Source organism: Ochlerotatus camptorhynchus, unplaced genomic scaffold (genome assembly GCF_037179485.1).
Source record: "Ochlerotatus camptorhynchus isolate MF236.1 unplaced genomic scaffold, CSIRO-AGI_Acam_v1.1 ptg000406l, whole genome shotgun sequence".
NCBI lineage: Eukaryota > Metazoa > Arthropoda > Insecta > Diptera > Culicidae > Ochlerotatus > Ochlerotatus camptorhynchus.
The window spans coordinates 5,016,214-5,040,193 of NW_027040892.1; the positions used below are offsets into that span (position 1 = coordinate 5,016,214).

At 41.6% G+C, this 23,980-nt stretch overlaps 2 protein-coding genes across 3 annotated transcripts in view; both read right to left on the reverse strand.

Annotated features, from left to right (window-relative positions):
* LOC135710934 (trace amine-associated receptor 8c) overlaps positions 1 to 23,980 on the reverse strand; it is a 91,803-nt gene that overhangs the window by 63,785 nt on the left and 4,038 nt on the right. The window lies entirely within an intron of this gene.
* Positions 10,170 to 11,818, reverse strand: shps (sheepish). 2 transcript variants are annotated; one of them, XM_065233618.1, is made up of 3 exons: positions 10,753 to 11,818; positions 10,559 to 10,682; positions 10,334 to 10,423 (listed from the first exon to the last, which is right to left on the reverse strand). In XM_065233618.1, the coding sequence occupies exons 1-3, from the start codon at positions 11,775 to 11,777 to the stop codon at positions 10,418 to 10,420; spliced, it is 1,155 nt and encodes a 384-aa protein (XP_065089690.1). In that variant the 5' UTR covers positions 11,778 to 11,818; the 3' UTR covers positions 10,334 to 10,417. The 2 variants fall into 2 exon arrangements, with proteins under 2 accessions (XP_065089689.1, XP_065089690.1); XM_065233617.1 differs by having other exon boundaries at positions 10,170 to 10,423; positions 10,559 to 11,818.

Here is a 23,980-nt window from a genome sequence, read left to right on the forward strand (position 1 = left end):
TGGAAGATCAATTTTCTTTAACAGAGATTTACCGCCTTGTGAGCACAATCCTAGGAAAGGAACAGCCGGGAAACATGTGATTGTTGGCTGGTACAACTGTGGGGAATTGGCTCGAGAGGAGGAAATTGAGAACGAGTATAAAGACAGCTGAGCTGATTGAGCGGTGAAGGCCTCCACTCATATACCTAACCGTTGGCTTTCGTTCGTTTAAGGTTCGGGTTGCTCTAGCATGCAAGCTGGAGAATACGCAGATTTCATCACAAGATCAATCTGTGGAAGCAACAAAACTGTGGCTTTCTCAATGTGCAGATACGCTTCCTTGCTTTCGTCGTTCTGGCGGAGATGCTAAAGCTATTGGTATTTAAATTGAATTTCGGCAGCAACAATGACACGGTTGCTTGTTAGTTTCTAGCTTGAGTGGCAGCTGCTAGATCTGCCTTCTAGGTGGAGAGAGGTGGTTCCGTGCATGTTTATACATTGTTTCGCTTCTGCTACTTACGGTATTTGAAGCTGAACTAGTGAATAGCTTATAGATAGGGAAGAAAGATTATTTAAGAGTTGGATTTCTCTTGTTCACTTATTATTTAGCTAGAGAGTTATATAGAGCTTTAGTTACATTTTGTGATTTTGTTCAAAAATGTTGCACACGACCAAGGCCTTACATAATTGATAATGTATTGAGTCTGTTATTCAGATTGAAAGTTGTATTTAATTAATTCAAAGGAAGCAGCAGTCGATTGAAATTGAAGGGCTCGAAGGTCACGAAAATTCATTTACATAATCGATTCGTTATCGGGGGTACGCGCAGCACCACTGAACGAAGAGCACATAAAACGGAAGTGATGTAGAGCGAGCATGATCTCACGGTAGGCAACCATTAATATTTGCAGAGGAATACAAAAACCTTTATTCAGAAGGGAGATTTGTGTTTTGGTTATCTCGTTTTCAAGATCTTTAGCAAGAAAACGTATCGATTCAAGTATGTGATGGGAGCGCTGCGGTGGTGTAATGGGAAGCGTGATTATCTCTCAACCCAGCAGGCCTAGGTACAATCCCAGTCGGCACCGCCGGGATGTTCTGAGGCATAACATCTCTGATCACGTCTTCCTTCGGAAGAGAAGTAAAGCCGTTGATCTCCGGTTCATGAGTTGATGGGTCGATAGGTAGGGTCCAGGTGTGGGAGCTGCCTCCCTGGCGTCGGTAGTGTTGGTGCTCAGCACGGAAAACAAATCAAGGAAAAAAAATCAGATTTTATGCTGTACGACTGACCGATTTTGAGAAAACATATTTGAAAATCAAATTTTACCTGGGAATCCAATGTTTACGACCTGAATTTAAGTCTGTAAACTCAAAAGGAGGAAAATGGGACAATGTGACCACCCGCTTAAAAATCAATTTATTGAACATTTTTTCAAAAAAATCTGTTGCAGTTGTTGGGTTTCATTTAAGTCTAAGAAAATACTTTTCTCTAGCAAATATTTGAAGAATGTTAGACTAGATCAAAATGTCAAAACTGTTATAAATTCCTTATGACTTAACGTTGATATTCCGTCAGTAGCTTTATAAATGTTCATTGGTTTCTTATGACACGATGTTTTTCTAGAATTAAATAAACATTAAAGATTTTCATAACAAATATTTCAACCCAAATTCTTCAATTTTAGGTTATTGCATTCATAAAAATGATTGTATCATATGAAATCATGTTTCGAAGCAGCTGCTTTGATAATTTGTAGCGACCCCGAGGCAGCTACGGTGCTGTTGTTTGTTCCCGATAGGTTTCACAAACGGATGGCTTCCCGAGCAAAGCTGAACATCAAATTGAAATCAAAATTTGCTGTTATGATGTAACTTATTTTGAATACTCCAGTTGATCTCATTTTGGTTTACTTAACGGTTAACACAGCAAAAATGAGAGCAAAATTTTACACTGTTGAAGCAAACGGAAAACTAATCCTGCTTTCAATGAAATCATTGATTACTGATTTTGCATTCATAATGTTTAACTGAATACGGGCCTAGAGTAAATGGTTACCATTCATGTTTCTCAAGCTGAAAGACTTAGGCTCCAATCTCACCGCGGGCAAGTCACGAATGACCTAAAATGTGTTAAACAAATCAGATAAACGATAATCATTAGCTCAACGACAGATGAATTTCAATTAAATTTTAAACAAGACGTAAACAGCAGAACTTCAAGTTAAGTTGCTTTCATTTAAAACGTCTTGACTGCATAATGAAAGCACAATATAATATCAGACTTATGTCGCAACATTTGAAATCAAAATGAGTTTTCATTATGATAGGAACTGCACACTTTAATATCGATTTGCTTTCATTTTGTTCACCGACTTTGCTCGGGTTAAGCGCCACCTCCGAAGAGGACCACCTGTCGTGTTTCACGATGCCCGGCTAGATACTGGCCAAATGAGCCAGTTCTCAAATTCGTCAACAGTGTCGGGAACAAGACCAACTGAGCCGAGTGACTCAAGAAAGGAGAGAGCATACCCACCGAAATCCCAAGATCCTAACTACCGAGTCCGAAAAACTTCCAATCCCGAAAACCAATCCGAACAGGGGTATCATCACAGGAAGCAATCCCTCTGACCCATCAACTCGAGCTTGATTTAGAAGACGAGTAACACAACAAATTCAACGGAAAAAGACTAAACATGATGAACGAAACGTGAAATAACCTTCAGACTCTCTCAATCAAAACTTTCTAACACTGAACACTGATTTATTTTGGGAGTGAACATTCTACTTTTATTTAGTTTATCTCTATCTACAATCTTGGTTCTGGCCGGCCTAACTACTGTTCCCCTCTATCTTTCTATCTGACTAGTGCGATCGATGGACTATTCGCCTAGCGCGCTATCATTCTGTGTCCGTGCTAACGGCCTTGCATGCAAGTGTGGGTTCGCTACTTACAGGATTTGAAGCTTACGTTGGCGAGCTTTACGGGCTTTCGCCCGACCGATGCCGTCGTTGCAACGACGGCTGATGTCCTCCTACTGCGCTTGAAGTTTCTTAGTTGCCGAACTCAGTCAGCGGATGGTGGCTTGCTGGACGTTAGCCGGAGTGCCTTGGTAACGTAGACAACTCCCTTCGGATAGGCAACCGGGAAGCTTTGATACCCGAGCGTGGTAAGGGTTGGCGACAATAAACAAAGCCGCGGTGCGAGGCAGCGCTATTGATCAACGGTCGCTTTGTTGGCTGTTGAATCCTATAGAAAGCGAACACGCGGAAAGTCGTTGACCGTGCAAACGACACAATTAACCTATTATCGGCACACACAAATTTCGTAAATTGGTTTTACCTTGCCGTTATCTGGAACGCTTACACAACTCTCGCACAACAATTACAACACTATAATGCTATCTAGCTTTAGCCTATACGGGGAACATAGAATAGATTTAAAATACATCTGAGGACACTGCACGTTTTCTACTACTAACCAATCACACCGCGGAAAAAACTACAGAATCGCGCTCTTCTTCTATCACAGTCAGGATCAAAGTGAAAGAGGCGATTGCTGAATTTCCTCAGAAAAGTCCCAATGCATGATTACCGGAAATGGAAGTTCAACGGATTTCATTAGTTACGATCGTGAGAGATCAAATGAAGTATCTCTTTCCCTCTTCAATCGAACTCGGTCTGTCTATCTTGTTCCCTTCTACTGCTAACAACTCTCAGAACTATCCCATTCGGTTTTCTCTATCCGAGTAACGAAAAACACGAATGGTGAAACTCTTCGGAGAAGCTACGTAAGCAATACGTTTCGCTAACCTCTTTACGCGTAGGCAACTGACTTGCATACAAGTTGCAAACTACAATTCGTTTCATTTAGCTTACTTTCAGTCCATTTAAGTTAATATTACAAATTGAACGACGATTAATTTAAGAATGGATATTTGAAAATAAATAAGAACAAGTAACAAAAATATAATCTAACGAAAATGTCTACCGTTACAAATTATCAGTAATCAGGTTATTATTATTTTTTTGTTTATTGATTTATTTCATAAGGCTCAATCGAATTAATTTGGATTTGGATTTTTGTTCACTATGCAAAACATCGTAAAACTAGAGTCAAAAGGTACTACACAATAAAAACGTTATCTTCCACTATCCAATAAGCTTGCTCCATCCGAATAAGATCCTCTTCCAATGGTTTCATTGTATGGCAGTATCGCCAACAGGGGCAGAATGCGTCACACACTCATCATGAAGTTGCTTTCCAAAGTCGACGACGCATCGATCGAAAGAACTGCTGATCGCAGAATCGCTTCATTTCGAGCAATATAATTTTTGTGTAAGTCATCGTGTTTCTTGTTATCGAGTCACGATGAACATTCCTCTTTTCAAACATGACTGGACTATCACTTGTTTCGTTGGTCGAGTGCTTCAGTTCATTTCATTTGAAGCAAAGAGTTGTTTCAATTGACGCAATGAATGACTCGAAAACTGCTTCCTTCGTTTTTTCCACATTCACTTCAATTCGGGGCTCATTCGACTTGTCACGACCTGACGACGCAGGCATCAAAATATTGTATCCGGATGGTATCCGCACAATATAGGTTGCCGATAGGGATGGCATCCAGATTATATGTAGTAAAAATATATTATTTTATATTAAACGAAAATTTAATTAACAAGGCCATTCTGGACTCCAAGATGGTGGCCATCGGGGTCAGGGAAAGTCTCAAATACCCCACAATATGGGTATTTTCGGAACGGAGACGACGCGTAGATGCAGAAAATCGTTATTCGACGCCATTTTGGAATCCAAGATGGTGGCCATCAAGTTTCCTAAAACGTGTCAAATACCCTAATCTATGGGTATTTTCGGCACGGAGACAACGCGTGGCTGCCGAAAATCGATATCCGATGCTATGTTGGACTCCAATATGGCATCCATAGGGTTTCAGAAAAGGTGTCAAATACCCTACAATATATTTTCAGAACAGGGACAACGCGTAGATGCCGAAAATTGATATCAGATACCACTTTGAAATCCAATATGGCGGCCATCAGGGTTCAGAAAGTGTCAAATACAATTTGGATATTTTCGGAATGGGGACAACGTGTAGATGCCGAAAATCGATATTGGATGCCAGTTTGAAATCCAATATGGTGGCCATCGGGTTTCACAAAAAGTGTCAAATACCCTAAGATCTAGGTATTTTCGGAACGGTGACCACGCATAGATGCTGAAAATCGATATAGGGGAAATGCAGGTAATGTCGGCCTAAGTGTTCCTAATTTGGGCCCATACAACCCATTCAGCAATCGACCAAAAATATCCATTAGTAACGTCCCAATAACGCGTTCATCTAGATACAATTAATAAATAGCAGATTTTTAGCGATGGGCCCAATCTTAGATCCATAGGCCAACATTAGAGACATTTCCCCTATGATGCCATTTGTAGGCTATTTGACACTTCTTCTGAAATTGGAAGGTACCATCTTGAAGTTCAAGATGGCCTCGCACATCTATTTCTGGCTTGTAGATGTCAGCCCGATTCCAAAAAACCCACATTGATCGGTATTGGACAGTATTTCACAGTTTTTCTGAACCAAAGCCGCCTGTTGACGCCGGGATATACTGGTCGATACTCAGGGCCGGGGTGCAGTAATCTTGCGCATGAAACCCTTTACAGTAAAATTGTCCACTTTATTTACACGTATATACAATTCTTACTACACCCTTTCCAAGTCTGAGGGCGAGAAGTGCCACAGGTCGAGCGAGCGCGCGCGATGCACGGAGTTTGTCCGTGCAGAAGAGGAACGTTTGCTTCGGCGGTCAACAAACTAACTCCTGGTTTGATTTGCTACTACTACTGAGGTGCTGCTTGTAACGATCAGGAATTTTGTATAAATTTGTATATAATTTGATAATGTTAAATTGTTTGAATTAAATTCCTTAGGGTAGGCAGTAGGAAGACACAAGCATTTTTGTTGAAATCTTTCCTAAGACGGGTCCATTTAATTTATGGATAAGGTAGGAAAGGGACAGTCGCGCTATTAAACGAGCCAAGTTATCTTTCGTGTTGTTAGATTCACGATAGGACACGAAGGGTTTCGGGAAATGATGGACTTCCGGTTCGTCCGAGTTTTACTTTCCTTTATCTGAGGATTCACGGTCTCGATCATTTCGTCCGTGACTTCCCAACGTTCTTGAAGTGCGCGCGTTTGTTCGTGGTCGTTTTCCCTAGTTAAAGTATGTAATTTAAAGTGATGTCTAGTGTTTAAAATTAATTAAAGATTTTTGTTCGTTCCTTTAGCTAGTAGAATAAGTGTGCGTGTAGAGAATTGTGTGCGATCAGGAGAAAGGCTAGATAAATCTACAGGTAATTTTTGGTGTGCTCAATATGTGCTGTCCATGTCCGTGCTCGTGCTTGTGCTCACTGTTCTGGTGTAGTCGTGTAAAATCGTTCGCAGCAATTCACCGTGCCCAAACGCAGCAACTTCTCCCCAACGGACGGAATTTCCCGGCAATCGCCAACCGGCCGGAAGCGGACGGATCCGTCACGAAATCGGTCCGAGGAAACTCAGGGGATCTCCACGTGGACACGGTCCACCCGCCGGTTCGTCAACCTACCGGCACGGCAGAGTAACCGCCATCGCATCGGCGTGTGAAATGCCATTGTCAGCGAAGCACCTCCATTCATCGGATCACCATCGACGATCCCTAAAGAGTGCGTCGAACCTGTCGATAGGTCATCGACTGTGACCATCACGTAAACCAACATCATCTGGTGAGTCAAGCCTTTTCTATTTTTGGAGTGTGGCGTCCGGCGAGGGCGCCACGGAGTGATTTTTTGCCAGTCTAAGACTGATGAGCGAGTAGCGCCGAGTTTCCGTGACACGCTTTTCCGGAACTCGTGATGTGGCATTCCCGCCTCTGAAAAGTAACGTTTTTCAACGCCAACGTCGTTGTCACCAGGAGCGCAGACTCGTTTGGAGCTGAGTTGCCGATAAAGTGACGTCACACACATGATTAAGTAGAGCACATGAGCACGTTAGTTAGGGAGAGAGAAATCGCACACACATAGGAAATAGGAGCGAACACACACAAGGAAACCAAAATCGATTGGAACATGTAAAGAAATATACGTAGGATAAGTAATGTTATGCACTAAATATACCACCTGAATAGTTCCGTGATAATAAATGTTTTCGTAAAATGTCCATCTCCCTAGCTTTAATTAATTGAATGTATTCGACATCACTTCGCGTTCTCCGTTGTAGTTCTCGTGTCCCGTCCTCATGTTGAGAGTTTGAATGTTCGGGAGAGTAGTCCACTTCCAGATCGGGGTGACGTCTAGTGGCAAGTGACGAGACTGCCGATGATGATAAATTCTCTTTTGTAGAGGTTTTTAGGTATGGGTGAGCTCTCACCGACTCTCTGAGTGACTATCGTGTTTGTGGTTTCATGGGGATAATAGGGTTTTCCCGTTTTGGACGTTTAGTTGAAAGCCGGCTTGCCTGATCCGTAAATCCTTTCTAGGAAATTGAATGGACTCGCCCTTAGGAGAGTCTCAACCGGGCAAATTTACATTGGGCGTGTGGTCTCCCTTGTGAAGTGGCGCTTAAGCCACACGTTTTTAGAGACGGATCGCCCGGGCTGGCTACATGCTGTTGCTTTTCAGGAAGGGAGGGGGGGTGGAGAGCAGTTGGAAGTTTACACTATCTCCTATACTGTCTTTGTATACGATTGACCAGCTGCATATATTTCCATCGATCCTGTGACTATAGATAGGACAATAGCCTCCAGTCTGATCAGTATGATCATATGAGATCTGTGAAGAATAGTGGAGAAGCTCAAAATAGTCAAAAAAACTATTGTTTTTCAGCATCGACTGCTATCAGCTGTTTAGGTAGAGATAATACGATAACAGTGGAATCTCAAGTAAGGTAGCAAGGAGAGAATCTGCCTTTCTGCACTATGAGCTATGGGTGGGTGCCCATGGTGGTCAAAATAAGTATAATCTTAAGCAGTTCAAGTTCGGCGTGAACACCGCCATCTTGGGTTTAAAGACGGCGTGACATCAATTTTCGGCGTCGGATATCAATTTGCGGCTTCTAGACGTTTCTAAAAAAATTACAACTTTTTCTTAAACCGGAAGCCACCATCATGGATTTGAAAATGGCGTCGGATATTGATTTCCAATCTCGTCACCCCGATTCCAAAAATACCCATATTGATGGGACGGAATCAGCATTTCCCATTTTTTTCAGAAATAGACTAGACGCCATCACGATTCCAAAAATACCTATATTGATGGGTATTTGACAATATTTTCCACTTGTTCTACAATCGGAAGCCGCCATCTTGGATTTCGAATTGGCGTCGCATATCAATTTTAGGTCTGTAGACTTCATACCGATTACAAAAAATACCAATATTGATGTGTATATGATTGTATTTCCACTATTTCGTAAATCGGAAGCTGCCATATTCGATTTCAAAATGGCGTCGGATATCGATATCAATTTTCATCCTCTAGACATCATCCCGATTCCAAAAATACCTATATTGATGGGTATTTGACAATATTTTCCACTTTTTCTTAAGCTGGATGCCACCATTTTGGATTTAAAAATGGCATCGCATATCAATTTTCGATCTCTAGACGTCACCCCGATTAAAAAAATACCCATATTGATGGTTAAACAAACCACCCAACAATGATACATGTTACAACCACGTGCACAGATCTATGCGCACACGCTTAAATGAACCGAGTGAACAATAAACAAAAGTCATAAAAACTGCGCTAATTTGGATCGAACAACTTCGCTTCAATGCAATGAAAGAAGAAATGAACACGAGTCAAGCCAAAACAAACAGAATGAAAACCGATCGAAAGTGGTTCTGTTGATGTTGACGGGGATCTGCTCGACGAGAAGACAGAATGACTTTCAATTGAAAGTGATGGTTGACAGCTTCATCGTCACTTGACGATTTTCGATTGAAAGTGACGTTGTGGGGCCCTGGTTGCTGTCGAGTAAACAGACAGACGATTGCGTGACACACATCGAGAGTGGTCTGCTTCTGTCGACAGCCGAGTGAATACTGAACATGTCATTCACAAGACTGAACAAATAAAGCCTTAAATAGGCAGTACGCCTGAAATTTAACTTATTGTGCAGAAAATAATTGTTTCTGTTACACCGTTTTATGGTAAAACTGATCCCAAGTAACACGAATTCAAAGAATTGTGTTGAGTAAACTGCTATACATCCAAAACCAGTCATATAAAGGATATCCGGAGAACTTCGAGATTAGGGAGTAATTGCTTTTGTAAACAAACACGTCATTTGCCGATATATCGTGAATTAAAGCTCAATCTAAAAAACTAATACACGAACAAGCAGAGGAATGGTTACTGAAGTGTTTGTTTACATAAGCAATTGTGCCCAAATCTCAAAGTTCTCCGGATATATACACTGTTATAGAACATTTGTATTGCTTGGGATCATTGTTGACCCTTCAGAAAGCCTCAAGAGAACAAAATATTCTTACCCGTTTTTTACAAGGTCGCTTATACCACCCCGACAGGGTGCTCATTTTACCCCAACGGTTTAATTATCCCTTTGGCTGATGATTCCAAGTCCAAGACCAAGAATTGCTTTTCTATTTTAAAGAGGTTGAACTACATTCCATTCTCAATATATGAAATACCACCTAACTATACAGGATTTACTATACATAGGGCATGACACCACGACATCAGCAATTAAAGCCCTTCTCGCCACGTAAACTGGGCCAAGAGTGGAACGAGACTCATCATCGTATAGGTGGTTCGCATAATTTGTGGCGACCGGAGCAAGTATCATAGCCGCATCATGGCAGCTCAGTAGGTATGTATATTGAAGCGAAGCGGAAGTCCGTTAATTAATTGGAATAATTATAAACGTCGACTTATTAGTAGCTTGCCTACCAATGAGAAGGTGCCGACAGCTGGCTGGCAGTCAGCGGCAGTGTGGCTGGAAAGTCTTGTGGACAGCTCTGGGCAAGGTTGCTTGCGGTGCTAAGTGAGGGTGATAACGATAATTGAATTTACAAGCGCTTACCTTTAGATGCTTGAAAGAGGTTAGTATCCGGTTTCAGGATGTGATTTAATCAAATGCTTCAAACCACCGAAATTCCGTTTGGATTTATTCAGACTCAAATTCACTTAAACCGGTAATATTTTTGGTGAACCCAAGCAACACAACGCAAGAGGCAACCATCGTCGCTGCAACCGCCACAAATCGACTTACGCTCGATAGATTAACCGAACACCAAAGGCGCTCTAGTATGGAGCATCGTTGAAAATACTTGAAGTGGATGCACTGCATGTCGGTAACATCCTTGTAGTTGACGATTTGGGGCCGCACTTCAAGCAGTGCCAGGATGGCTGCCTTTATTCCTGCATATGATGGGAGAAGGAGCATACCAACTTTGTTATTGTAACTAATGATGATGGTGTCGTTGATGATGTCAACGACGATGCTGGCTCGAGGCTTACGACAATTGCTTTATAATGAGTAGTTTAGGAATTTACCTCCCTGTACGGATCCGTTGATGAACCCACGGTACCAGCAGCTGGCGTTGGAAGAAGCAAATATAATCCTCCGTCGGAAAGATGGTGGCACTTCAAAGTAGTACGGCAAAAAATACCGGTTTGACTGGAAATTCACAGGATGTAGAAGTGAACGACAATGCAACTGTAGACTCAGGATATTGACGATTGCCCACCTTGCTTCGAACTCGTTCAAATTATCCATATGAAAGAACGAGCCCTCCAGTAGACCATCTTCTCTTTCAAAGCACAACATTCGGTACGACGGAAGGAATAAGCTACCCGAATAGCCGTGATCTCTCCAGATGGATGATTCATACCAAACCTTGAAACTGGTCACGTGTGTAATATTTGCATTCAAATTTGGCATTCTGAAGAATGTCGGACGAGACGGGATAAAATCGATTCGCTGTAACTCATCGCATGGAACAGCACAAATGACGATTCGAGCCTTCCAGATGCATCCGTTCTCATCAGCTACCGAAACGAGATCCTCTTCGGCAGTAAGTTCCACTCGAGTGACTTTTGTTGAGAATGTTATATTTTCCTCTCCAATTGTCTCGACTAGCTGATCCACCAGTTCGTTCCATCCTTCTTTTGGAACCAAATGCGTCAGGTTTCTATTCAACATTTCATAAATGCCGCTCATCGATGACATCGAGCGACAAAACTTCAACCAGTCAGTAACGCTCAATTCTATTGGATGGAAGCCACAGCTGATTTTTATTACAAACCGAAAGAAATCTTTCGAAGCATCTAGCAGCAATTTCCTTTCAAGAAACACATCCATATTCAACGGGTCCTCGATGATAAATCTTGTTGCACACAGTGAGTCAATTTCCGTCATCAGTCGGTTGGTTTCAATCTTTGCCAGGGTACCGAAAATCAGCCCCTCAAATGGGCTCACATCACGCAATTTTCGTTCGGCCGTTGTTGCCAGGCTTGGATCCACACGTACCATTTGTCTCAGCTCGACCAGTTCGGTTCCCAGCTCTCGGCAAAGCTCAATGGCGTGGAAATGACTGGTTGTGACCCATCGTGACTGGAAACTATCCAGCTGACCGCCTGCTCTTGAAGATTTTTCCAGCACTTTGAGGATGACGTCTCGAGAGCATTTGTCTCGGATACGTTTGGCTGCACACAGCCCGGATAGACCGGCGCCTACGATGAGGACGTCGAAAATTTGGTCCCTATCAGACATGGAATTTGGACGGGTTCTGACGGTTCCGAACGTGTTGATTTATTTTACTTACTTCATGGAATACCTGATGGAATTGTTTGGTTGGGTGACGAGCAAGCATGTAATCTTGAGGGAGAGAAGGTACCCCAACTAGGGATTCCCAAGTAATAATTTTGGTTTCAGCAGAGTCTGATTTGGCCTTAAAGACGGCTTCAAAAACTTGATTAAATTAGCAATGATGCTTGGGATGTATTCCTTCACTCTTCACAAACTAAAACATACTAGGGGTATTCACTAAGCGCATCGTAAACATATACACCATCGTAAAAATACCAGGGCCCATGTATGTATACGTTTACGATGAGCTTTGTGAATACTCCTACTGTTATTCAATTTTGTCATCTGATTTATGTCAAAATAGGTCTAGCATAGATCACTTCAGATAATGACCCTGAAAACCCGTCGTGCATCAATTATTGCTCGATGCATTTTTTCCTGCACCTTCCATACGAAATTCTATTCTGCATTCCATGTCGTAGTCAAAGATAATTTGTCCCATAATTCACACTATTCGATATCTCCATGGAAGAAAGTTTTTTCATCGTCGCCTTAAAGACAGAACGGGTTTTAGCTAGGACTGAACACACATACTGGGCATAAATCTTCTGCCTCAAGATTTCGGTCTCGTTCGGCATTAAAACACAAAACCACATAATCACTTCAACTTAATTAAACCATAAATCGTGCATGCAGTCAATGTTACCCTTTTCCCACCACCGAAGCTCTCCTCAAAGATTTCCTGGCACTCCGACAAGAGCATACCAATTTCCTTCGTTTTTACATGCACGACTGCAAAGCTCCATCGTATCGGAGGAATTTGACCTACCACTAGGTACCTACATGCTTTCTTACTGTTGCCGCCTTGCTCACATTACTTGCATTGTACACGCCACCCATCAGAGTTCATTCATGACCGGGATATACAAAAGTCCGCTTCGGACGAGGACGACAACGACGACTAGTAGCAGCAGATAAGATCCGGAAACAATAATTTTATTGTTCTCCTGAATTCTCCTCCTCCTTCATTTCGGATTCGGTGCTCTGACAGTCTGGAAAATCTTTGCCACCGCCCAGTAAAAGAGAGAAAATGGAATAAAAATCTCCCCCTAAATACTCGAACATGGTGAACGTGCTCGGAAACGGTAATATTATGGAGTCCGACGCGAAGGCCCGTAACATGTTTTCAGTTTGGCCATTAGAGATGTGGAACAGCGCGAGCGAGATTTCTAGTAGGGGAGATGGGGGTAAAATGCCCATGCTTAGGAAGATCTCCGTTTAATCCACAAGGCGAATCGACATTTAAGTGCGATGCCATCTGAATGTTGCATTAGGCTGTTGGCAAGATATTGCAATTGATATGCTTGACGAAAATTGCTAAATTCTTGCTTAACCCATTAACGCCCAGTGATCTATTTATAGATTAGCATTTTGTTGTTGCTTTCATCATGTCTCAACAGAAATTTGAAACGTAAATTGGGTTGTTTAAATTCGGAAAACATACCGACTTTTACACATCATCTGATAGAACTTCGTTTTCTGAGCACAACGATATTTTTATCAATCCCGTAGACATTCATCTCGATTTTTAAATCAAGATTTAAATTTTTGATCGTTGACACTAAAACTATTCGTTGACAGTTCGCTCCCATACAAAGTCCCACCAAGGGGCGCTAAGATAGTAATTTTTGCTAATGTAATCGTACTTATTTAAAATAGTTCCAGTGTACCAAAATTGATGACATTTTGGATGTCGGTTCCATTTTTAATGCAGATAACGAATATGTACCCCCTAAATAACCCAATATCACTAGAATGAGCCTTGGAATATCCTTAACATCTTGTTTTCAAAAAGTGTGAGAATAATCATTTAATCAATCCTAGAAAAATTACGCATTGTCCGGAGGCCGAAAACGACTTGGGCGTTAACGGATTAAAATGGTTAAAATAAAATACCAACAAATACCTGTTTTCCTAGCGGCGCTGGTGGAGTAGTGGTAAGCAATGATTTTCAATTTTATAAATTTCATATGACTTTTATTAAATAGCATTTTGATTCCATGCTCATAGTACGTTTAAAGTTCAACGTATGGCAGTAAATTTTCGTCATCATAACAACTAGCTGCTGAGATTAGAGGGGGGCGAATTTCACCCGCTATGGGCATTTTACCCCCATTTACCCTATAAGCCTTGGGTTGTAGAGTGTAGTACGGGGAGCTTTGCAATTGAAATGAGCCCCTCGATATATGGCATTCCCTGAAGAAGATGACGACGACGGCTTTCGTGATGTTTCGTGGAAGGAATTCGTACGATAGAATTTTTTTTTTTTCAAGTGCGAACCTCCTTGCAGGCAAGTGGAAAATCGCTTAGAGCTGTCAATATAAACGTGAAGAGTAGCCTAAAGAGAAGACCTTGACTCCCTGGTGTGTGAATTTCGATAAACGTGTTTGCCTGTAGGAACTATAGCTAATGAAGCAGTTTTTCAGTTGAAGTTTTTGCTGTTTTATTTAAAAGCATTCCGCTAACAACCCAATTTCATCACTTTATTATGATGGCTACCAAGCCTTTGGGGATTTTTTCTTATAAGAGATTTGAATTGATTTTTCTCCTTTAGTTTACTTAAATTTTGGTTTTTTAGTTAGGTAGGTTCCGATTCTAAACATTGTAGTATCATTTTTATACCTGTGATCTTGACATTTTAACTTAAGGGGGTTAGGTTTTGATAAGTTCTTTAGTGGGAATGACACTGATGAAGACTGCACATTGCAGTCAAAATGCGTATCTGTCATGGATACCAAAATTATTTGTTTTTGCTGATTTGTTTAAAAGCATTTAGCTAACAACCCAATTTTCAGTTGAGCTAATTGAATCGAATGAAATCACTTAGTATTTATTGGAATTTTGCAACAACATTCAGTCAACTTTTAGGTGAGAAGATATCATAAACAGCTAAGGGGGTGGTTCTATCTACGATGCAGGAAAGATTTTGTTTTCTCAGGTTAGCTGCGCGCACACTGAGTAGATAGAAAGAAGACTGATGACTATTCTGAAGATTTCCTGCAAACATATTATGCACGATGCAAGTAGATGCAAAATTTTTAAAGAAGATTTTTCGTAGATTGATTCGGTAGTGTGAGATTTTCAAGCAACTAGAATTACGAATAAGATGCGATGCCTCCCTTGCTAAACTAAACAGTACATCTCATAACAGTAGAACCATCTGATATCTTTTCGTCATACACCCTCTACTCCCTTGTTTATTTTATTCTGCATGGTTTCTTCACAATAAGAAAACCTAAATTGATCCACTGATGGACCATTTGCGCAGCTGAAGGGGTTGCTTAGGATGCCTGCCCCCTTTCAAAATAAAGAGTGAAACGCACAAAAATTGATCAACAAAAAAAACGTTTCTTTCATATCACATATATCTTCTTATTTTTCTTTTGGTAGTTAAATTCATATATTTAAAGGAACAAATGTTCTTTTAGTTTGCCAAATCCGAACTGCCGTGCCTTCCACTTAACCTCTTCCATTAAATTTTGCACAGGGGTCTCATCGACCTTATTCGCCGCCGAACGCCAGTTAGATTTAAACTGCTGCTCGTTTTCCATGGATATTTTAGTTTTTTTTTTTTTAGATTCCGTTTGACCAAAGCTCAATACCGTTCGATAACGCGGAGTTCTGGGCTGTTGGGAGGGTTGTGGCCTTATTTAGGGTACAACAACCACGTTGTTCGCATCGTACCACTCGAATCCCTTTTTCCCATAGTGACAGCTCGCCAAGTCCGGCCAGAACAGCACAGGTCTATTATGTTGTTTTAGGAATGGTAGCAGTCGCTTTTCGAGGCAGGCTCTTGGACGTAGATCTCTCGATTGATGGTACCCGTAGTAATGAAAATGTAGCTTTTTAGACCACACGTGCATATGGCTTGCCAGAAGAGATATTTTTTCGGGAGCTTCGATAGTTTGATGGTTTTGAAAATGCAGTATAAAACTTCTGTCCCGAAAGCTGCTTGAAATCCGCCTTCACATAAGTTTCGTCGTCCATGACGACACAGTCGAACTTTGTGAGCAGATTCGTATACAGCTTTCGGGACCGCTGTTTTGCCGACGTGTTTTGTTTGAAATCTCGGTTCGCCACCTTCACCTTCTTAAACGTCGACAACCTGGCTCGTTTCTTGGCCCGCTGCACAGTAGTTTGGGAGACATTGAGCTTGCCAGCGACTTTCCGGATGGAGAGGTTAGGATTCCGCTTATATTCCACCGCCACCTTCATTGTCGTCACTGCCACGTCCGGATTACGATTGCCGCTGCATCCAGGCTTCCTGGCGGTAGACAGACGCTCTCCGAACACTTTTAAAACGTTTGCCACGGTCGATTTGGCCACATCCAGCAATTTCGCCAACTTGGCGTGTAAGAACGTCGGATCAAAATTTTGACACGCTGCTTCTCTTGCTTGGACGTAAATTTGAAAACTGGAGAGCAAACGGTGAAAAGTCATCATAGCAACCATTGTATATATACTCAACTTCCAAATGCAGCATTTCAAGTTTTTTTTTCAATGCATTTTAACAGAAATACACCAATTTGAAATTGACCAATTTTTGCGCGACTCTAATACATATTAGCTAGGGTTAACGCTCCTATAGTTGCGGTACGTTAGAAGCGTTAGGTTTCTATAGTTGTGTATGGAGTCTCCATACACAACTATAGGAACCTAACGCTTCTAACATACAGCGACTATTGAAGCGTTTCCCCTATATCAATGTCTTTGGTGAGATTTGACCCTTCTTACTAATAGAAATTCCAACAATAGTGCTCAATGAGATCATACGATGAGTGATGATAGATGAAATCTCATGTGATTTGAGGTATCGCATGATGAATTTTGACCATAGTCGAAACTAACCTCTGGCTGAATAACGATCTTCCGCAAAGTTGTAGCTGAAAAAAAAATCCGGTAATAATAACTTTAGATGTTCCCATCAAAGCAATATGGCAAAAAGGCTACAAGACAACGAACAAAAAAAAACTACCCATACTTATTTCCATATAAACTTCAAATGGTTTGTGCCAAGCCAGTTTCTTACCAAATTAGTTAAAATTTTGGGAGGCTGATCAGTACCGAAATTAGAATCATGTGAGAACTTGGGAGCAAAAATTCATAAAATGTCATTAGTCTTATGCTGAATTTTTCGTCTAAATTTTCCATTAGTTAACACTCCGAACACGATGCCTCCACTAAAATGTGTAACAGCAAATTGGCAATGTTTGAAAAATCATTGCTCAGCAAATTGAGAAATAGGTTTTAAATCTATTGATATCGAAAACAATTGCAAAGCTTGCAGCTTGAAATGGCGTCAATAGGTTTGAAATTCGTTTATAAATGACTGAGGTATGATTTTTCAAACATTGCCAATTTGCCGCTACACATTTTAGCGGAGGAATCGTGTTCGGATGTTTATAACTCTGCAATTACATCACGAAACATGTTTTTTTTTTTCTCGAAGCAACTGATATACGAAAGTTTATAAAGGTAGGTACGTAAAACAAAGTAGATTTATATTTAGGCGAACAGCTGTTTTCATTTTTGCGTCACAAAAACAAGAGAAATAATCACTGCTCTTTTCGGACTTTCTAGTCTAGTCTAGTCTAGTCTAGTCTACACATACACAGCCAGTACTTGAAAGAATCCTGGAAAATGATACATCTATCATTTTTCTTGTCATTATTAATGCCTGCTGCACATCAAGGATGTGAAACAAACAATAAAGCGGCCAGGCCTACTGTGTAGCGTTTAGTTAATTTTTGTGGAAGTGAATGTTTACCATGTCTACTTAATAAGTATAGACAGTGGTTAACATTTAATCCACAGGTAATCAAAGAGCGGGGACATACCGTACCAACCGCTCCGTATGCAGGATTTGAAAATAGGCTATATAAATCGTTGGGAGTGACAGAGCTAAGAAAGTTAATGTACACTCCTTGGTTGTCCGATCTCCTGGGATGGAACACAGGTATTTACCCCTTGTGTTCGAGCGTACAGTCCTCCCTCCGTACAAGCGTGGACGGCACCGCCAACCCACTGCCATCCTTCAATCGATCCAGCCGACCTCAGTCGAAGGACAACAGAGAGCGGTGTGCGGACGTAACCTATACGGAGGGAATGCAGTATTCGCCTAGGTTATAGCGCCCTTGCTCGCTACCATTTTCTTCTAGCGGTTGGGACCTGAGCACTAACTCTTGTCCTAGCCCTATATGGCATATGGTTATAGCGCCATTACTCGCTTTCTGAAAAGAGAAGAAGGGAAGGGAAGGAGAGGAAAAGGACTTGGGAAAAGGAAATGCGGAATTCCTTTCCTCATTAGTATTTGTATCGTCAACTTTTATGAAAACTATATAAATCATTTTTCCTTGGTCAGAGGTATTATTACGACATTTGAATAAGATTGTCTTATCATTTGTTATTCAAAATTTAATGTTATAATGATCAACATAGCTTTGGATTATCCAATATAAATCGGTAACACTGTCCTGCAACCGATGATTTTTCTAATCCGAAAACTAAAAGTTACGAAAAAGCACTGATGCCTTCATTAATTTCCACTTTCACGCGACGTTCAATGGTTAAACAAGTAAACAAGTTATTAAAATGAAATCACGTTCCCGAAAACAGTCAACAATGTATCTTAAACCGGATCAAGCGTGCGCCCTATTTTTCTAAACATTCCGACGCGTTCCGCCCAATATCAATCAATTACGTTTTTCTACAATAGTAGCCTGGGATAAATCCTAATTCGACCGACACGTGTTTGTTCAAAAATTATATTCTGCCTAATATCAGTAGTCAGTAGTCATTAGGAAACCTGTTACTATATTACCACATATGTATCCTTCTTTCATGAATTTGTTTTACGAACATGATCTAACACAACCTTTTTCTATGACAAAACTATATTCTGATAAAATTGGATCATTGCCTAGACCAACTATTGAAACTAAAGAACAAAACAATTGGCCACGTGTCTGGAATAATATTGCCAGAATATTGCAACAAGTCAAAGTTTGCTAGCTTGTATGAAAATCGGCCTATTGTGCTAATTTAAAGGCCACCACTGTAGGTTATCTTATGTTTCAACATCTTCCATCTAGCACCAAGTTAGGGTTTCTGGACATTCTGAACGATCACTGGACGGGAAATACCTTGCCCACGGTTTGGAAACACAGCCTGGTAGCAACCGGTGGAAACTAACGATTTTAAATTGGCTCACTATTTGAATAGCCATTGGTCCCAAGCAAATCGATTAACGTACCCCATTCTAGTCGAAATTCTATTACTACACTATGTTTGTTTTGATTCGCTACACGGAAACCAAAAATCTATTACAATGAAGGTTGGTTCCGTTTCCTATCATCCTCTGTTCATGAACATCGCAACGAATTTTAGAAATTGACCATGCAGGCAATGTTATGGTTTTTTATTCTTTTTTATTTCGTGTTCTATCTACGCTTTCGACTATACCAGTAAGCTTGTAGAACGACGCACATTGTAGAACATTGTAGAACGACGCACACACTTGCCTCGAATCTCTCCAGCAGAAAAAGCATACGAAGTCGAGTATGCGAGAAAATGAGCGCTTCATGTTTGCTTTTAGGCTATCCATATTCAGAAGCATGGAGAGAGCAGTGGAAAAAGCACAGGTCTGATAATCGCAACGTTCGTAGTTCGAGTCCAGTCGGCAATTTGTTTCCCATTTTTTTCGACATATCTCATTTACCTCACTAATCCACTCTACATTTTTCGGTCTCCAATTTTCTTGCATTGGACCGCAGCTAGGTATATCGCATCCTCGGTTCATGCGGTCTCCACTAACATCCTCTGATGATCAATCCCACATAATTGTAAGAGAATCTTACATCCCCCGGTTGGGTGTATGAAAGTTTGACAGATAAAATAAGAGGTTCGTGGATTTTCCTATGAATCGATTAGCTTAGGACCGAAGATAGTACCAGAGCTGAGCCAAAAAGCTGAGCACATTTCTTCGGGAACTTCTAGTCTTAGAGTTACCTCTATGCTGGTAGTCCCTATCCCCAAGCAAGAACAAGCATCCTCGACTCCAAATAACATTCGCTCCATCTCGCTGACTTGTTGCGCTAGAAAAATATTGGAGTGAATGGTCAACCATCGCCTGATTCGCCATATTCAGGCCGGCAACACGGTTTCCACCCGGGTCATCCCAAGTAACAATTAGGGTTTTATGGGGGTTTTGTAGACTATGAATTAGACTTGTAGCATGCTTTAAAACCGTGATAAAACTTGCAATGTTTCTTGGGATGACACGGAAACGTTCTTTATTGGCCTTGGTGAGGTGTTACAGGATGCAATGAACAAAGACCTGCATGTGAAAATCGTGTCCCCTGACCTGGCAAAAATCTAGAACGCCTGAACCCCACGGGTCATCCAACAACTGACTGGGGTCTGAGTGGCCATCTACTGCATTTCGTTAAAAAATTTCTCCGCAAAAGAACCTTTCAAGTAAACATCGGTAATCAACGCTCATCAATCCGGACAAAAGAGACAGGTGTTCTCCAAGGATTCGTCCTTAAATTCTGATTGATCTTTCTGATTGCCATGAATGGTATCTTCGAGGCCCTAGTCAAGGGTGTTTATGTATTTGTATATGCGGACGATATTGTGCTGCAGGCAATCTTCCGCACTCTGAAGCAATTGCATAGGAAAACCCAAGCCGCAGTTTCAGCTGCCGCTAGATGGGCCACCCAGGCCGGTTTCGCATTATCGGCTGAAAAGAGTATTATGTTCCACTTGGGTAGATATCGCCATTGTCCTCTACACCCAACCGGTGGATGTAAGATTCGCTTACAATTATGTGGGATTCATCATCAGAGGATGTAAGTGGAGACCGCATGAACCGAGGATGCGATATACCTAGCTGCGGTCCAATGCAAGAAAATTGGAGACCGAAAAATGTAGAGTGTATTAGTGAGGTAAATTAATTATGTCGAAAAAAAATAGGAAAAAGGTTGACGACTGGACTCGAACAACGAACGTTGCGATTATCAGACCTGTGCTTTCTCCACTGGTCTCTCCATGCTTCTGAATAAGGATAGCCTAAAAGCAAACAAGAAGCGCTCATTTCCTCTCACACTCGACTTCGTATGCTTTTTCTGCTGGAGAGATTCGAGGCAAGGGTATGCGTCGTTCTACCATGTTATACATAAAAATCAAGGCAAATGCTTGCTTGTGTAGGTGAAAACACAGACAGAACACGAAATAAAAAGGGCAAAAAACCATTACATCGCCTGCAAGGTCAACTTCTAACATTCGCTGTGATGTTCATGAACAGAGGATGATAGGAACTGGAACTAACATTAATTGTAATAGATTTTTGGTTTGCGTGTACCAAAGGCCGTTACGTCGAACGGAGTCCTGATCCCATTCAAAAAGACCATCCAGGTCCTTGGACTACGTTTGGATCAGTGCTTATTTAAGGTTTGGAGATAATTTCAATGATATCAAGACCAAATACAGCCCACGCTTGAACATCCTAAGAACAACATCCAAGCAACAGAGGTGCAGCAAAAGAGACACACTCCTCCGGGTGGCTAAAGCCACTGTGAACAGTCTAATATTTTACGCTATCGAGCTATTCAGCATAGCCAGCGACTCGATCAACACTAGACTACCCTCCACATGGCTACTCGGACTTCTACCATCCAACCCCGCCGGATCAGCCTGCATCGAACTCGGCATCCTACCCTTCCAATATCAAGTTGCGGATACGCTGTGCTGTAGGGCTATCAGCTACCTGGAGAAGACTTCCGGAAATTCTGAGGCCTTTCTCCTCAATGAGGGGAATAGAGCCATCCGCTAGGGGATGGAACGCTCCAACCCTCAACATCGACTGCTCGATTAGTAAAAGATTTTCACCCCCGATACACTGACGACTCCAAGACTACGAGTAGAATCGGCTTTGTGATAGCTGATCACACTTGCTGTTCCTTTTTCTGGCTTCCTGACCAATGATCGATTTTCTCGGCGGAAACGCCGCAGTATTTTACGTTGCTTCCAAACCCGCCGGTAAACCACTGTGCATACTATCCGATTCTGGATACAAGGCATTCAAAGGTGGGCTCCCCAGGATACTGTCTTTGACTGGATCCCGGCTAAGTGGCTAAGTTTATTAACGTTTCTTTAAACTGTTCCCCTGGTAGAGGAGAATTTAGTTCATTCGAGGCTGGATCCCGGGTTACTGCGGCATCCAAGGCTAAACCGAAGCTGACCACCTTGCAGCCACTGACCGATATAGTCACTTGGCTACAAAGAATGTTCCCGGTTCAGATGCCAAAAATTTCGCCAAATCTGTCCTCCGTACTGCCTGGTCCCAGGATTGGGCCAATACAAGAGAACCATTTATCCGAAAAGTGAAAGGTGTGATTAATAAATGGGTCGACGTCCCAAACTGGCGTGACCAACGCATCTTGTCGCGTCTCCGATGCGGACATACATGCTTCACCCACAATATGGGAGGAGCATCGTCTTTCAGGAAGATATGCGAATCCTGCCGTACGACGATAACAGTTTGACTTTAATTGTCAACTGCCCCTGTTTTCAAGGCATCCGGATTCGGGACAATTTCTATTTAAGCATCAATCAAGCAATTTAGTTTTTCGTCATTCAAGTATTACCGACGCTTATTATCGTAACTTAAAATAATGATTCTAGTAAACAGGATTATTTATGTCACCTTGATGACAACGTAATTGATCCATTTACAGGCTTATCTAGAATACTAGGTCAGGTTCAGCAGTCTACAAAGGAATTAAAGTGAAAAAAAAACTAGTCCTCATGACTTCATAAGAAATTAAGCATCAAGTTTAAATATTTGATATATTATTCCAAATATTACTCCATAGCTGAGATTATGGAATTTCTCAAAAAATGTCGCATTCAACGAAAGTTTGATTATCCGTCGTGATCCCACTTAGTGACTCCTCACTGTGCACTTTATCATGCCAATGTTACAGATGGCATTGGGTTTATGAAATTACCACAACTTGAAATGACGTCTGGCAATAAATTCAACCGGCCGTCTGAAAGGTAAACGAATCCCAGAAAATCACGAATTCCATAACTCATATCCTGGCGGGATAAAAACGAGAGACACAGCATCAACAAAAATCTCCACTATGCAAACCGACGGGTGTCAGCATTGATAAATAGGAATCAGAACAATCTTGCACCCATAAACTATGATTGATTGTTTCGATGTTTGGTTGTTGAGGCATATCATAAAGCATCACTATAATCCCAGAAGGGGAACCGTTGAGCGATCTTTGCCTATATAACTATCATCATGTTCAGAAGGGTCCAATTTTTTCGTCATTATGTTATCACACTTCCGGTCGCTGTCGTTGGGTACGTTTGCCTTCCGTCAAGAACGAAGGCAATCGCAAGATGGATCGATGATTTCCTGTCAAGGTTATCGAAGAATTCTGGAGGCGGAGAGCACAGACGACGCCAAGTCGTGTGTGCTTGTTCGAGGTTGAATCTAAAAGCATTTCAATCCATTTCTAATGTGCGGTTTGATTCTTGGTTGCTTACATTCTCCTTCTGAGAGTGACTTCCAAATTCATCACAGGAGAAACCACCCCGAAAAGGAAGTAGACCTCCCACTGCTCTAACATAGCAGTCAGTTGTTGTTATTGTTGTTGGAAGAGAGTGGCTTGTATTTTGTCATGAATACGAAAACATTCCACACAAACAGGCTTGGTCCAACCAGATGACGACGATCCACAGTGTTGAGTTGTTGGACAACAAATAGGACGCCACACGTGCTTCATCATGCCGTTGCTGTTGTTCTTGTTGTTTAGCCATCGTGTCAAGCACATTCATCATCACCATCGTCATCATAGTTTGGATGATGTCTCACAGCCGTCGTCACCGATTCCACACGGTTGAACGGAGCTCAAGGGACCCCCGGTGGAGAAGGACACACAAATGGCCATGCTGGAAATGATGTTTATCGTAGTGTCTGGTGGGTCTGGCGCACCCCATCTCGGATGCCATATCAAACTGACGAATGAGCGACGCGCTCATGTTTAACGAGCCGTATCCCGATTCGTTTCGCTTTCACAGATCCGAAAGTA